Source organism: Takifugu flavidus, chromosome 15, assembly GCF_003711565.1.
Source record: "Takifugu flavidus isolate HTHZ2018 chromosome 15, ASM371156v2, whole genome shotgun sequence".
NCBI lineage: Eukaryota > Metazoa > Chordata > Actinopteri > Tetraodontiformes > Tetraodontidae > Takifugu > Takifugu flavidus.
The window spans coordinates 13,713,239-13,728,704 of NC_079534.1; the positions used below are offsets into that span (position 1 = coordinate 13,713,239).

Here is a 15,466-nt window from a genome sequence, read left to right on the forward strand (position 1 = left end):
TAAACGCCTCCCCACCAGCATGCTGCTCTGTCTGTCCGTGCCCTTGATTGTATTGTTGCAGTTTTCTGCCCGGTGACCTGCCTGCACCAGATAAGGCTCCTCTCCTCGTCTCGTCTCTGTCCCCTCCGTCCTTCTGTCCGTCTCAAGATGTCAGCAATCACTCTGCCTTTGTGCCATTTTCTCTCCTCTGTGTCACTTACATGTCTTTCTTTTCAATTTGTGCGTCCCCCCCCCCACTCCTTCTCTCACCCTCCATCTTCTCATGTCGGCTTTTCATACGTTGTGTGAATAATTGCCTTCCCACGGTCATAATTGCACCTCCCTGTCTGCTAGGAGTGTGATCAAAGTGGCGCTGTGCTCACTTCTCACTTGCTTTTGCAATTCTGGGCGCTCGCGTCCCCACAGCAAAACAAAAATCACAGTTGTCCATTATTAATTTCCTAATTTCTTGTGTTTCTGCTTGAAATATCTTGCGTTTCATGCGACGTGACAGCCTTTATTGCCTCGGATGAGCTCTGCTGATAGAGGGAGCTCCCAGGAAACTTCGGGGGAGCAGATGTCTTGCGCAATCCGGGCAGATCTGATTCTGTGTTTGTCAGCGGCTCACGGGGGGCCTCCTCATAAATCTGGGATTGTTTCTATCGTGGGGGTTTCATTTTACTGAGACATGAATTTGCCTCCAAATGATTTAGAAGTGTCATTTTTAGGCTTGTAGCGGCGCGGCCCCCCCGTAGGGTTCTTGTTCTCTGTCAGTTGACGTTTGTGGGTTTTTAAACGATATGAATCACGAGAAGACCGCAATGTACAAAAGTAACCCATTTCAATTTTAGATTCCAGTCTCCCGCCCTCGTTAGCGCTACGTGCGTTAGCAACCGCGCTGAACACGGACTTTCAGGCATATTTTAGTTTAGTTTTGCAAGCTAATGTAGCATAGCCGCGAGTCGAAACTGCAGTGGAATGAATTATGCTCTTTTTCCTTTCATTTCTGTGCATCCAAACAAGCGTTGCTCTGTATTATGGGCTGTAGCAGCAGCCTTACATAGTTACACCATCTTCTCTGACCGTCCAGTCCGTGTGCCGCACGTCTGGCTTCCTTTAGATGCAGAGAGACCCTCCGTCGTGCCTCCACGACATCACACCCGTGACTGTTGCTTTTCCTCCCCCGGGAAACGTGACGGAGAGTTATGGGTCTTAACGTGGCCTCCGGGGTCAGGCTAGCTTGAGCTCCGCTCAAAACATCACCGTTTAAGCATTCCCGGAGCTCCCCCTCATGATTCCGTTCCTTATCGACAATGAGCTGCAGACCCACCCCGACCAGCACCCCAGTTGACCTGCGCCTGACCGAGAAATACGGAGGATTCCATCGGAATACCGATCCGAACAAATTAGAGCCGAACAGCTTTCCCCCCCCCTCCAGATTTCATGGTTTCTTTGAGCCAGCTCACCGCAGGGAATGAAGACTCGGTGTCCGGTTGTAATGGCTCTGACCCCGGAACGGCCACGTCCTCCTCTCCCTCTCGCTCTTCCTCTCTGGCTGCAGCAGCCGGCGAGGTCAGAGATTGATTTCTCTGGTGTAAAGACACGCTGTGTGTCCTGTGTCTGGATACTCTCACCATTTCTGCGGTTAATATGAGTTGGGGGGGGGGGGTTAAACCTTGTGGTTAATCATACGTTGCTGCGGGCTTCGGCTGAACGCCGCCGTTAACTGTCGTTTTGGATAAACCCAGCTGTGGCTAATTGGTGCAGTACCAAAGAGCTGGTTGTGGTTAATTACCGGTATTGTGGTTGGACTCTGGTTAACGGCACCTGTGGTTACGCCGTCGTGCTTCCAGATCCGAGACTTTCGGGACGGCGGTCTCAGGCCGTGAACCCGCCTGGTCCGATCGGCGCGCGACGCCGCGCAGCGCTGATCTATCGGACTTGCTGCTTATCAGAAAGCAGGAAATGAAAGGATCACGATGGAAATCACGGAGGATTCGCACCTCCTTTCGGGGGGGGGGCTGTTGCACCAGATTTTTGGGTAGGGGGAGGGACGGGGAGATTCACTGAAGGAATAGAAGATTGCTCTTATGTTTCCTTTTCCCCCCTCAAGCATTTTTGCATTATTCAATAAAGAGATTGGTCAAAAAGAGTCCGCCACAGATTCGGCCTGGTTTTTTCTTCTTCTCTCTGTCAACATGAAATAAAAAACCGCTCCATTTTTAATCCTCGCCAATCCTTTTTTAGCGAGCTTCAGCTGCCGCTCATCTCCGGGACGCGATCTCGATACTTGAGTCAGTGTCGCCGCTGTCACTCTCGGCCATGCATGCCCTTTTTTTATCATTTGCTGCCCAGTCCTCGCTCATTGTTATTAAACCCCAGTTATGACGGGAGGAAACAGCACGCTGACATTTCACTTGTCTCCATGGATACAGGCGATCGTGGACACCGTCGACAACCTCCTGAGGCCAGAAGCTCTGAAGTCCTGGAAAGACATGAATTCCACGGAACAGAGTCACTCCGCCACGATGCTGCTGGACACGTTGGAGGAGGGGGCGTTCGTCCTCGCCGAGAACCTGATCGAGCCGGCCATCGTCAAAGTGCCGGCCGAGAACATCAGTAAGCGGCTCCTCTTTCTGTGTCTGTCAGTCCTAATTTATGCCGAGATTTGTTTTTTCTTTGGAAATGCTGCCTGCTGTTAACCGTGATCATCCAAAGAGAAAGAATAAAAAAACACGCTGATGTCATTGCAACGGATTTAACGATAAATTACTCCTCGCAGGAGTTTATTAGCAGCGTGATCTCATTCATTTCGATCACCTTTGTGCGGTGAACTGTCACATTTCCCCTCCCGGTGCTCTGTTGCTATGGTTATAGCTCCATCTCCTCTTTTTATGCCATACCTCGCTGAATTTTAATCTTTTTTTTTGCGGCGCATCGTGAAACCGGCTCATTGAACGTGCGCTGCAAGATGAAGTGTCCAGACCTCCGGGGAAAAACAAAGAAGCCAATGGAGCAGCATTGTTCCGTTCGTTCGGCGCTCAGTCCGATCTCTCTCTCTCTCTCTCTCTCTCTCAGAAAGTCCTGCTGAGCCCGGCTGATAAGGTCCGTTAGCTTGTCTCCAGCTATAGCTGGCAGCACTGATTAGCACTTATATGTCTGCGTACATTGTTTCTATACCACTACTGACCTGATTGGACGATTACTGATTAACGCGGAGCCTGAATGGCGTCGTGAAGGGGGGAACTCAAACATTGAGGATGGTTCTTCACCTCCGTCTGTCAGGAGGCATCTATCTGAGGAAGTGGGGGGGTGATACCTGTGTCCTCCTGACCCTTCCGTAATTTCAGACATCAAAGGGAGCACCACCCAGCAGCTGGAGCACCGAAGGGGGGGTGGGGGTGGGGGGCTGCAGGAATTTGGAGGATTTTCAGAGGTTTGCTCGTCTAGCTTGGTTATCTGAACACGGGGGGTGTTGGGGGTGGGGGGGTGTAATAGCTCTGCGATATTTTTGATGCTATGAATATTTGACATTCATGCCACGGCGGCGGCGGCTGCTGTCGGCTCGGCACCGCCGCCGCCATCCTTGTTGTTATGCTCTCCTTTGCTCTCCCCTCCGAGGCTTCCAGGTGTCGGCCGACAGCTTTGAGACACTTTTTTTTGAAAACTAAATGGCGCAGAGATTGTGTATAGTTGCGAGGACAGTAAAGCTCCAGTCTCTCCAAACACCCCACTGGGCCTTAATGACGGAGCACTCTCAACCAGCAGGAAGTGCTCCTCAATGTTGGCGCTGATCCGTAGCATCTCTCTCTCTCTCTCTCTCTGTCAGTGCTGGATGTCTACGTGTTGAGCACTGACGGACAGGTGCACGACTTCAGGTTTCCTCAGACGAACAAGGGCGGAGCGACCCTGCAGCTCTCCTCCAACACCGTCAAAGTCAACAGCAAAAACGGTGAGAGCGGCCGCGCCGTCATTTCAGATCAGATACGGATTTTCACTCTTAGAGGAGGGGCTTGTTGTTTTTCACTGAACTGATTAGATTTAGAAAAATTGCATGCGGGTTAGTTAATTAGCCGATCTTAGCGTAAAGATTAGAATCAATATAGAAAATGCCCATTGGGAGCACCGAAGCAGCTTCTCCTGTCAGTAAAATGAGTAAACCTGCATAATCATTAGCTATTTTCCTTTGATTTTCGCTCATTAAACTCTTTTTTTTTTTGCCGACAGGTGTGGCCAAGCTGGTGTTTGTGCTCTACAAACACCTGGGTCAGTTCCTCAGCACGGAGAACGCCACGCTGCGGGGGATCGGGGACCTGAACAAACACAACCTTTCCCTCACTGTCAACTCCCACATCCTGTCTGCCTCCATCACCAAGGAGTCCAGCCGCGTGTTTGTGGCCGACCCTGTGATCTTCACTTTGGAGCACCTGGATGTAAGCTTCCTCCGGGGACTCGGCCAGACTGCGGCATCTCGCGGGGCTGCTCCAGGGCTAAAATGGCGCCACAGCCCTTTGGGATGAAGGGAGAATCCAGAGACTTTGATCAATTGTTAGAAAACCAATGGGGGAGAATAGAAAATATCTAAATTGTGCCTGAGTTTCATCAGCGGTGCTTAAGTGCTTCTCACAGATGGAAGCTAGCGGCTAGTTTAGCATCCCTTTTATTTGGGATGAAATGAGAGTTTAGATTATTTCGCTACAGATATGAAATATACAGATGTCAGTCATGCATATTGCAGCGCCTGTTCATTTATGTTTCATTGTTTTCGCTCTCTCCTTTGTGTTGTGCAGAAGGAACACTACTACAATCCCAACTGCTCCTTCTGGAATTACTCCGAGCACAGCATGATGGGATACTGGTCCACTCAGGGCTGCAAGCTACTGGAAACCAACAAGAGCCACACCACTTGCTCCTGCAGTCACCTGACCAACTTCGCCATCCTCATGGCCCATCGAGGAAACGTGGTGAGTGTCCCCGCGTCCGCGGCGGCGCGAAGATCCGTGCGCACGCGGCGAGAACGAGAGTGGCATTTCAGTGAAGATAATCAGGTTATTGCTGGTGGAGAAGTGGGGGGGGGGGGGGGTGATAAGAGATAGAGAAAAAGGAAGAGCGAGTCAGGTTCGGATGTGTCACGCCATTATCAGAAGTAATTATATTTTACCTGCAGGCCGTGTCTAATATTGCTTTATACACGTGTCCCCGGGAGTCACGGCAACATAATAACCTCAATTTTAATGTATGTTTCCGCCCGTCTTAAAGGCAGAACCACTCGTGAAATCCAATTACAATCCAATTACGTGATAAATAGCGTGTGGCGCGATGACTTTGGCAGTAATAAAAGTGGGGCACAAGTTTGCGGTTTGTTTAATAAGGAGTCCCACCTCCTGAACTCCCCGTCATCCGTCCAAACCTCAACCTCAACCGCAGCTTGAAACCCGAGCCCCCGGGGGCTTCGGCTTAGCCTCGCATCAATTCCCGACGCATCACCTCTGCTGCAACTCAATAAAATTACAAATATCAAAGGAGGGCTTGCGTCACTCCCAGGCCACCGCGTCCCGCAGTGATATCCGCACCGGCCCGGCGCTCCGGCTCGGGTTCAGATTCTCTGAACTAGAACCAGAAGAGTGAACAAGAAGAGTGTTTTTATTTGACTCACTCCATAATGGGACTCAAATATGTTCTCCACGTTAAGTCAACATTCGCACGGCCGCTCGGCCTTTCCTGTGTTTTTATTTCTGTGGTTTAGGTTTAAAGAGGAAATAGATAAGACTTTGTTTTAACTGCTCATTACGAGCTAAATGCTGATTGCGCAGCGTAATGACCCCGTAATAGTGGCACCATTGTTGCCTAGTGTCATTACCTCAAACATTTCTGTCTGCAGTTCTGTCTGACGACCCCGACAGAGTCCTGCCTGCTTTGGCTTGTTGTTTTCCCGATGGCGTTGCCAACAATAATGCCTCATATCTGAAACTATATCTAAAACCGCCACGGACGTAGAGTAGGGGAAGGTTTTTGGAAGGTATTTTCGTGATTTTTCCAGCCATATTAACATCATATGAACCTTTTTAGCTTTGGAAAAATTTCCCACATTTCCGTTGAATGTTGCGCTAGGCCGCTTTTATGGTTCAGATTCCCGTCAGGTCAGGCTTGTCGCAGATACATTTAAATCCACCAGAGGTGCTGACCAGAGGTCGATCTGTCACGTGTGTCGCACGCAGGGCGACGGGAGCGTCCACGAGCTTCTCCTCACCGTCATCACCCGGATGGGCATCGCCGTGTCGCTCGTCTGCCTCGCCATCAGCCTCTTCACCTTCTGCTTCTTCAGAGGGCTGCAGAGCGATCGCAACACCATCCACAAGAACCTCTGCCTCAACCTGTTCATCGGCGAGCTGGTCTACCTGGTCGGCATCAACATGACGGAGCCAAAGGTAACAGGAAGTTGATACTGAGGAGGTTATGGTGGGGTGTTTATGCTTTTAGTCCCAATGTTACTGCTGTTAGTGGACCAACACACATGTTTTGCTTGAAAACATGCAATAAAATTGATTCTGTATCGTGCTGTTTATCTCTACATTATATTGTTTAGGAAAAAAATGAATGAGAGCCAGACCTTATTAGGTTTGTTTGTAGGAGGTCTGTTTTTTGCACAATGACCTCTAATGACCTCCAAAGGGGAAACTGATTACAGAAGCGTGGAATTCTCCCCCAGTTTAGCTCTAATTTTGTCTGCAGGATGAGAAAAAGGCGACCTTTACTTGATGCTAAAAATGCTCCCCAGTGGCGTCAATTAGCCGTGTTTGAAAGCTAACGCTAGATTTGAATGTCCGTTTTCTGCCGAATCTTCTGTCGTTGCTAAGCGGCGAATGTCTAAAAAGGCCTTGACGCGTCGCCGCGAGCTGCCAGAGGTGTTTAGCTCCTGATGAACATTTCAGGGCAGAACAACAGACGCACTCGGGGTCAGAAATGATGATATGAGCAGCTGCCATTAGAACTGAGTCAGTGACTATTCGACCACGAGCAGGAACAGGTGTAAATACGTTCTACGTAACCTCAGACGATGCCCCCCCCACCCCCCACCAACTTAGCACATCTCCCCGTCTGCTCCTCTCAGCTGGTGTGTTCCCTGATCGCCGGCGTGCTCCACTTCTGCTTCCTCGCCGCGTTCGCCTGGATGTGTCTGGAGGGCGTGCAGCTCTACCTCATGCTGGTGGAGGTCTTTGAGAGCGAGTTCTCGCGCAGGAAGTATTACTACCTGTCTGGCTACCTCATCCCGGCCGTCGTGGTGGGCATCTCCGCCGCCGTGGACTACAGGAGCTACGGCACACAGCGAGCGTGAGTGCGGCGTCGCCTTGTTGTCGTTTTTAAAAATTTCTTTTGCAGGATTTAAATTGGGCACATGGGCACTCCTGTCCTCCCCCTGCCAGGACGGAGTCACACCGAGAGCATGTGTGTGCTAATGATGGCGACATCGCGGGGAAAAGTCCACCTGTGGCCCCCAGCACATTTACACCCTGTCAGAGCTCAAACAGACTGCCGGCAAAACCACAACATTAATGAGAGCGCTCGCCGGCCGCACGGCCCTGCCGGGGTTTTATTCCATGCATGTGGATAATTGCTGCCCTTGTCAGTTAGAAGTTTATGCACTTCTCTCCTGCTCTTCATCCGAGCAACGACCTGCGTGATTTGTACGACTCGGATTCCCTAATTTACCAGATTTAAGCAAGTTTCTCTTTCCCGCTGATGAGTCCGTTCGGACTCCGACCCTCTATGACGCATTGTTGACTGATTCAGAGCTGCAAGCACGTGAAGTCATGAGCCCCAGAACCACCAAGTCCTCCGCCAAGGTCGGATTTTCTCCGGCGTTGTCCGGGGAGCCGCGCGGCCGCCGCCTCTGCGGGGCTCCGGCCAATGACGCGCAACTTAAATGAAGCCACCAACGCCTTTCTTTTGTTCCCCCTGAAGGTGCTGGCTGCGGGTGGACAACCACTTCATCGGGACGTTCATCGGACCCGTCGCCTTCATCATCGCGGTAGGTCGTGATTTGGTGCACGCGAGCGAAGGACCTCTCTTTCAAAGAGCGCCTTTGGATGGGGATTATAGATTTTCCTTCCCCCTCGCAGCGGCCGCCTCGCAGCTTTTCTCTCCCCTCGATCAATTTGCATGAAAGGAAAGTGGTCCCATTACGGCTGACACAAGGACATCAGCGTCCGCTCAGCTATGAATTCCTCTGAAATCATAATTGGTGAGCGGCAACAACTTAAACCTGTTTCGAACCCTCCCCTCCCGCAATCGAAGAGGAGAAATCATCCCAGGCATGAAGGTCATTTGCTCGGTGGGAAAACAAGGGTGATGGCGGCGGGAAGGGGGGGGGCTGTAGTAATGAATGGGTGAGCCAGACAGCCATTACCACAGCTCTTAGCCATGCTGTGGATCATGACACATCCCCAGCCAATCCCGGCGCACCGACATCTCCATCTTCACTTTTTAATATTTCATGTGTTGCGAAACAAACACACACACACACACACACACACACACACACACACTGCTCACAATAGGAAACAACCTGAACAAAGACACATCCTGTATCAATGCAGGCTCGTAATCGTGCGTGTAAAGGTGTCCACGGTCCACTGAAGGGCTTTGTCGGTGTTTCCGTACGTCAGGAGCGAGTCCTCGCGTAGCGTCCCCGTCTCCTCGCCTCACTGTCTCATCAGATCTGTGTCAGTTCTCGGGGGCCCATTAAATGTGTCTCCAGGCGCCCGAGTCGTGCGAATAAAAACCAGCTCCAGTGGCCGGGAGACAAAAGTCGGCCCCCTGAACCGAGATCTGAGGCCTCTTTTCTGTCTTTTTGGCTCTGCCTTCCCCTCCGTCTTTCATTGCTGGTTTCCAAATGCTTCCCACCCACACTCTGATGGTTTTCACTTAATGTCAGAAAAAAATTAACTATTTAATAAACTCAGAGGGCCACATGTAAACCATTCTGCGTTCTTTTCTGGTGAGCTTTTGCTCTTTTTTTTGTTTTTTCTGTATTTTAAACCATGCAGTCGTGCCGGGAGCAGGTACCAGACAGACGTTTTTAATAACATATAAAAATGCACATACATTATTGTTTTTTAGCAATTATTTACAGACGGGCATTTCAAAGGGGGCCAAAATGAAGAATCTTTGTGGTCACAGGCCCTCCAGTGCTTACAGACAGACATCCTGAGAGCATGGAAACCTTTCTGGATGTATGGCTTGAATCACTTAAATGTTTTTTCCTGGCCCTCTTGGCTTGACTGAAAGTTTCTAAAATATGGCACCAGGCTCCGGTCTTTCCTCCCTGTGCTGCGCTGTTCAAACATCAGGTCGGTTTGACCTCAACAAATGCACATTCGAGCGTTCGGCGACTAAATGTGCTTCACCGCGCTGTCAAACATCAGCGGGGAAAGAACTCCGGTCGCAGCTTTCCCTTCATTTTCCTCACTGTGCGTCAGAGTTCGTTATATTCCGTTACGTTCCGGTGGTGCTGCTCAGCGACCCCAGTGGTGCGACACTGCGCAAGTTCTCTGGTGCACAGACATGCTAAGATCCCCCTGTAAAATCAAAGCAGAAAACGGAGCGATTAGCGAGCTCATTTTCATTTTGGATCTCTACAGTTTCTTCATTTCTTATTGAAATAATTCATGTTTCAACAGGTTTTTTGGGACAACAATGTTCTATCACCTTTCATTCTGGATATAAAACATTTAATTTTCAACATAATAGGCTGCAGATTAATGTTAATTACCAGTCAAACGTTGCCGACCGCTTGCACGGTATTACTATTTTTCTACTTCTGAACCTCCTGTTTTTACTTGTGCTTTAAATCTCGTACTTTCCTCTCAACTGTTGGCTCAAGGAAGCTAAAACCAGTTCCAAATGTTAGCCAGAGATATGTCACACACTCGCAGCTCAGAATACTGTACGAGCGCTTGTTCCAGAAACCTCAAATGCACGTTAGCGCGGAGCCAAGGCCTGTGACGACTCGCTGCAGATAAAGTTAGCGATGAGTGGGCCTGATGCGGCGCGGTGTTTGCTGGTTTTTCCGTTCAATCATTACATTCTTTTTTTTTAAAAGAGAGTAGTTCGGTAAATGCTGGAGGGTTCCAGACTGGAATGAGATGATCATGATGTCGGTATTGACCAGAAGCTCTGCTGCGTTTACAGTAACAATGGAAACTGGATGCCCGTCTAAGTGCAGTCTGTCAATTCTGAGCCGTGTCTGTTTTGACAGGTCAATGTCATCCTGCTGGTGGTGACCATGTTTAAGATGGTGAAGCACTCCACCTCCATGAAACCGGACTCGTCCAGGCTGGGCGGTATCAGGTGAGGGCTGCTACTCTAGAAGATTAACACTGTGTGTGTATGTGTGTGTGTGTAACATTAGAAATATTGTAAAATCCTTGGTTTTTCTTTTGAAATCTCCAGCTAATATTTTCTTCCCCATTTCATTATTCGCTGTGTAGGTGCTGCCTTTGCTTCCTTCATTTTAAGATTTCGCTCTCCTCAGATATTGCCTTTATTCTTCATAACTGCGTTTTGACCTTCGCCGCTCTGCTGATATAGTTTACAGGCTTCCATGGACGGCTGATTCTGCTGCGAGTCTCAAAGATTTCCAGATAGCGAGGACAGAAAAGCAAACACTCCGCCGTCCAGCTTTCCACTTTCACTTGGCTGCATTTGTTTGATTAATAAAAAGCCCCACGTTTGTTTTAGGGGAGCCCGCCACGTCCGACGCGCGTGCACGTGCTCCTAGCCGGTTCTGGTTCCAGCTCCTCCCTCACTAAGCCAGAAACATTTGCTTTGCTTTCGAGAGTTACCTTTAGCTTAATTAGCCGCGTTCTCCGTCTCCTCCCTTCTCCGCGTGACGAACGACCACCATCATCATCAGAAGCCGCTGTGACGTTATCCCGTTTCCCCCGAGTGTCCCTGGAAGCTGCCACGGAAACGTCAGAAACGTAGCAGGCGTGCATGCTAAAGCTCATTTAAGGGTTTTACTTGTATTGAGCAGCAAACGCAGAGACGTCGTCCTCTGCACTCGTTCACCAGCGGTTTGTTCTTTCCCAGGTCGTGGGTGTCGGGGGCGTTCGTCCTCCTCTGTCTGCTGGGGCTGACCTGGTCCTTCGGCCTGTTCTTCCTCGACGACTCCTCCATCGTGATGGCGTACCTCTTCACCATCTTCAACACCCTGCAGGGGATGTTCATCTTCATCTTCCACTGTCTCCTCCAGAAGAAGGTCGGCCTCGTTAGTGTGCAAGTGTTCATGAAGTCGTCTAAAAAGCTGCTTTGAGAGGCATTTTAATTTCACACCGCATCTGCCGTCAAATCTCCCCCCTTGTTTGTCAAACCAACAGTGGAGGAATTATCCTGCAAACGAGGATTTCCTTTGTTTGGACTAAAGACATCAGGCAGCAAAGTGGTGGGAAAGCGACTGCTAATCTGCCCAGTAATGGAGCTGAGAAAGCCCGTTTCTAACCGTCGTGATGATTAAAACCCATAAATATGCTCCTTTTTCGGCCCTCGGACGTGAAAAATCGGTTCCATTTCTCCTCTTGTTTATGTTACAATAGGCAGAGTTTACGTTGGGCTGGACCGCGTTCGCCTCCGAAGGCTGACGTGGACATTTATAGTCCCTTTACAGTCAAAACACTTCTTTCTGGAAATAACCTGCAGATGAAATGAAAATGATCATCATTTGCAGCTTTGCTTCAATAAACAGTGCGCAGCTGCCGCCATGAATCACTTTCTCTGCAAAAGTTCTCTTCCTGCAGGAGGGGATGAGTAAATATTTGTGTTCCAACATTTCTTCAGAGCTGTTCACCCGCCAACACACACGTTGTCGCCGTGTTTGTCCTCCCTGTGGCATTTAAACTGCTCTCACCCAGGCAGCATTTAACAAAGATTTGGGGATTTCCACTCGTGTGTGTGTGTGTGTGTGTGAGCCATTGTGTCACTGTGTACGTTGGAATGACCTGACCTCTTGTTCGGCTGCAGGTCCGTAAAGAGTACAGCAAATGTTTCCGTCAGTCCCAGTGCTGCGGAGCGCTGCCCCCCGAGGGCCCCCACGCGGCCAAGGCGGCCACGTCTCGATCCACGGCCCACTACTCCTCCGCCACACAGGTACGACATCGGAAGAATCTTTGTTTTTCCAAGCCTATGGGTGTAGTTCCTGGAGATTATAGGGCAGGTTTATTTGACCTGGTTAGAAGAGAATGTGGCGCTCTTCAGTTTTTTGAATCCTAAAACGATAAAAAGATCGTCGTCGTCCCCAGCCGCTCCTCCTCCAGAATAAAGGCGTTTCCTCCACGGTTTGTTCCTGATTTTGTCACGGCAGTGTTGGGAATAATCTCGAGGCTTTTTTGGTTTGGCGCCATCAGATAGTCATGATCCGAGACGTTCGTAGCGGCAGCTCGGTGGTAACTGGCTACCTGGATGCCGAAACACTACTGACTTGGTGATTGGTAGATGGGTGGAGGGGGCGGAGCTACGGACCACAACACAAAAAGTTACCAACATTATTTACAGGCTGACACTTTGCTTTCAAAGTAAGAATATTCCGACTGTTCTACTGTTGCTATTGATGTGAGAATCTAACATGATTCCGTAATGTCTGTTGACATATCGGAGCCATTTATTGATTACTCTTATTGATTACTCTGACTACATTTCTTACATATAGCTCCTTTAATGTATGCCAGACACATGTGAGACCATTGATCAGTCATTAATTATGAATGTTAGCACTTTAAGTCCAGACATGGCAAAAAGTGAGAAAGCAGAAAGGTTAAACTTATTTGCAGTTAGTTGCTGTCATGATTAAAAAATTTATTCCAGCAAAAACCAATAAACCTGTCAGACAATGTCTGCTGGGCTGATGACGCGTGACCTTTTGTTTTGATCTGTTTTTCTGATCAAACCAGGCGCGCGACCTTGATGAGAGCAGCGTGTAAGCAGGGGGAGTCAGGAACTATCGACTGAAACCTCGGTGTTGCTTGGATATTTTTTACAATCTTAACAACAGCACGCAGAGATAACGGGCCACCCGTCATTGGTTTTATCATTGTGAAGCCTCCCTTTCAACAAAATCACCTAGTTATTGCTTCTAGCCTCACTTTTGTGTCAAATAGCTTCTTTACAAGGCTATTAAAAACATAGATAAATACAATTTACAGAAAAGGAAAGTCTGGTTCTGGGTGTAAAGATCCTTCTCTGCTTCTGCTTCCAGTGGAGAAAGAGCTCCGCCGGGCTGTTTTCTCAGATTACGGCCTTGACTTTGGGTGTTGATATCATTAGAATCAATAGTCGGTTTTGCCTGTTACCGTAGCGCGACCGCATCAACAGGCAGTCGGTTATTAGTGGGTTCCTGTGTACGAATTTAGTCTTGAATCGTGAACCTGCTCGGTCCTCTGGGACAGACGCTCCAAATAACAGCAGCACCACGTCGGGTCCTGATCAATGGCGTCTTTTCTGTCTCAGCAGAGCCGCATCAGGCGGATGTGGAACGACACGGTGAGGAAGCAGTCGGAGTCCTCCTTCATCTCCGGAGACATAAACAGCACCTCCACTCTCAACCAGGGTAAGTGAGCGTTTTCCCGCCACGGCGCCAGACGAGACTCGTCAACCGCCGTCTTTGCGGTGAAGCTCTGAACTCAAAAAAGGAAAAGGGAAGCAAGGCAGCTTAGCGTACAAAGCTCTTCTGCAGCTCCTGGAAGAGAGGCAGCAATGGTGCCTTTCTTTTGGTGTTAAGCAGTTAAGAATAAAAGGAAAATAGCCCCAAAATAGCAACAATCGTAAATAGAGGTGTTAAAAATTCAGCATCTATTGCTACCGAAAAGCTAATGCTAACGACCCCGGCTGGGAAGGTTTACCTGAGGGGGGGATAGAAGAGCAAAGTCAGGCAGAGGTCAGAGCAGATTTTAGGAATCATCCCGGCATTCTGAAGCCCAGATTAGCGCCAGCGCACACTTGGCTCCGGTTAAGAATTTAATTTTTTTTCTGTCGATGTCGTTTTTCTGAACCCACATACCAGCGGTTCTGCGTCCGAGCGGCCGCGGATAGTTATTACATTCCTGGAGATTTGCACGGCCCTGCGCATGATGATAGGGCTGCTGCATTATTGACGGCAGGACACTTGACATGTTTTGTCTACTGTCTGGCCTGGACGCGTTTGTTTAGGTGAATCTGTCTGGTGTAAACACCGGCGCGGATTGCGTTGCTAGGCTTTGGTCAACACCGGTGATAATGGTGTTTGTCAGTTACATCAGCCGAGTGTTTGGGTAACGCTCCGGCTCCCACCAACATTTCTATGGCCGCTTTGTCCGTAATAGAAGGCAGATGAATTGCTGCTCATAAATCTTTTCTGCGGTATCGGATGTTGGACAGAAAATGTCAGTTATTGTTTATGTCAACAGCTACGCGGCGTACGACCACAAACCATCAAGTACCTCAAGCTCTTTACCCTCAATCATTTCTCCCCCGCCTCCTGATTTTTTTTCTGCCTCTCTCTTCTCTCTTTGTGTTATTTCAGGGATGACTGGCAACTACCTCCTAACTAACCCTCTCCTCCGAACCCACGACACTAACCCCTATAACAACCTGCTGGCAGAAACTGTGGTGTGCAACACTCCCTCTCCACCGGCCTTTCACTCCCCAGGTGCACACCCCCCCCTTCACTCTTTTATTCTTGCATAGATTTGTGTTTGCTCTAAAGCCTGACATTTTAGAAAATGCACTTCCAGGGGAGCGTAACCTGAGAAGATCAAAACCTATTATGTGCCTTCAAGGCAAACAGCCATTTAGCTTAGCACAAAACTAGAAACAGCTATTCAGGCTCTGCAGATTTGCAAGAAAATGAAACTTGGCGTCACTTCTGAGGGTCATTAATCAATTCATTTGTTGGATTTCGGCTCAAATCAAACTGTTTACTTACGAAAGAATGCGGTTTTATGGGACACAGACGCGGCCTGGCTGCGGCGGCCGGCTTTTCGTCCAGGCTGTGTCCCGTGAACCCATCAGCGAAACCTGCCTGCCACTAACATAAAGGCTCAAATCTGCAAAGGCTGCTTTTTGCAGCTTCGCGGGCTGAATTTGCCGCGACGGCAGCAGCTTTTCCAGACCTCAAACGGGCTAATCTACGGCGAGGCCGATAAGAGCGGCCGTCCAGCGCTCCGTGTTACTCTCCCCTTGAAGTGATTAAAAGAATTAGAACGCGACTGTGATTGTTGTGACACAGCATGCCCTGACAGCTTTAATACTCACACCCTCGCCGCTCCTCCAACATCTTTATTTAAGCAACTTTCTTTCTTGTAAACACAGAAGATGAACTCAATCAGGCTGTCTTATCTCATCCACTGAGCGGCTCTGCTGGGAATTCCTCCCTTTTAAATATGAACCTCCTTTTTTTTCCCCACCCACATCATTGATGTTACCCCGGCGTTCACCCAACGCTGATACGGATATATGC

At 49.2% G+C, this 15,466-nt stretch overlaps 1 protein-coding gene and 1 long non-coding RNA gene across 20 annotated transcripts in view; one reads left to right on the forward strand and one right to left on the reverse strand.

Moving 5' to 3' along the window:
- The window catches only part of LOC130538537 (adhesion G protein-coupled receptor L2-like), a 67,997-nt gene that overhangs the window by 48,126 nt on the left and 4,405 nt on the right, over positions 1-15,466 (forward strand). For 9 of the 19 annotated variants that reach the window (XM_057056224.1, XM_057056227.1, XM_057056225.1 and 6 more), the window contains 12 exons: positions 2,415-2,598; positions 3,809-3,931; positions 4,207-4,412; positions 4,770-4,943; positions 6,198-6,407; positions 7,091-7,311; positions 7,942-8,008; positions 10,238-10,329; positions 11,071-11,239; positions 11,998-12,123; positions 13,480-13,579; positions 14,531-14,656. In XM_057056224.1, the coding sequence (XP_056912204.1) occupies positions 2,415-2,598; positions 3,809-3,931; positions 4,207-4,412; positions 4,770-4,943; positions 6,198-6,407; positions 7,091-7,311; positions 7,942-8,008; positions 10,238-10,329; positions 11,071-11,239; positions 11,998-12,123; positions 13,480-13,579; positions 14,531-14,656 (1,798 nt within the window). The remainder of the gene's footprint in view (positions 1-2,414; positions 2,599-3,808; positions 3,932-4,206; positions 4,413-4,769; positions 4,944-6,197; positions 6,408-7,090; positions 7,312-7,941; positions 8,009-10,237; positions 10,330-11,070; positions 11,240-11,997; positions 12,124-13,479; positions 13,580-14,530; positions 14,657-15,466) is intronic. The other 10 variants (XM_057056221.1, XM_057056222.1, XM_057056229.1 and 7 more) reach the window with 3 other exon arrangements.
- LOC130538538 (uncharacterized) lies at positions 9,043-12,002 on the reverse strand. Its single transcript, XR_008953904.1, has 3 exons — positions 11,002-12,002; positions 10,824-10,932; positions 9,043-9,557 (listed from the first exon to the last, which is right to left on the reverse strand). It is a non-coding gene; the product is annotated as an uncharacterized LOC130538538 (long non-coding RNA).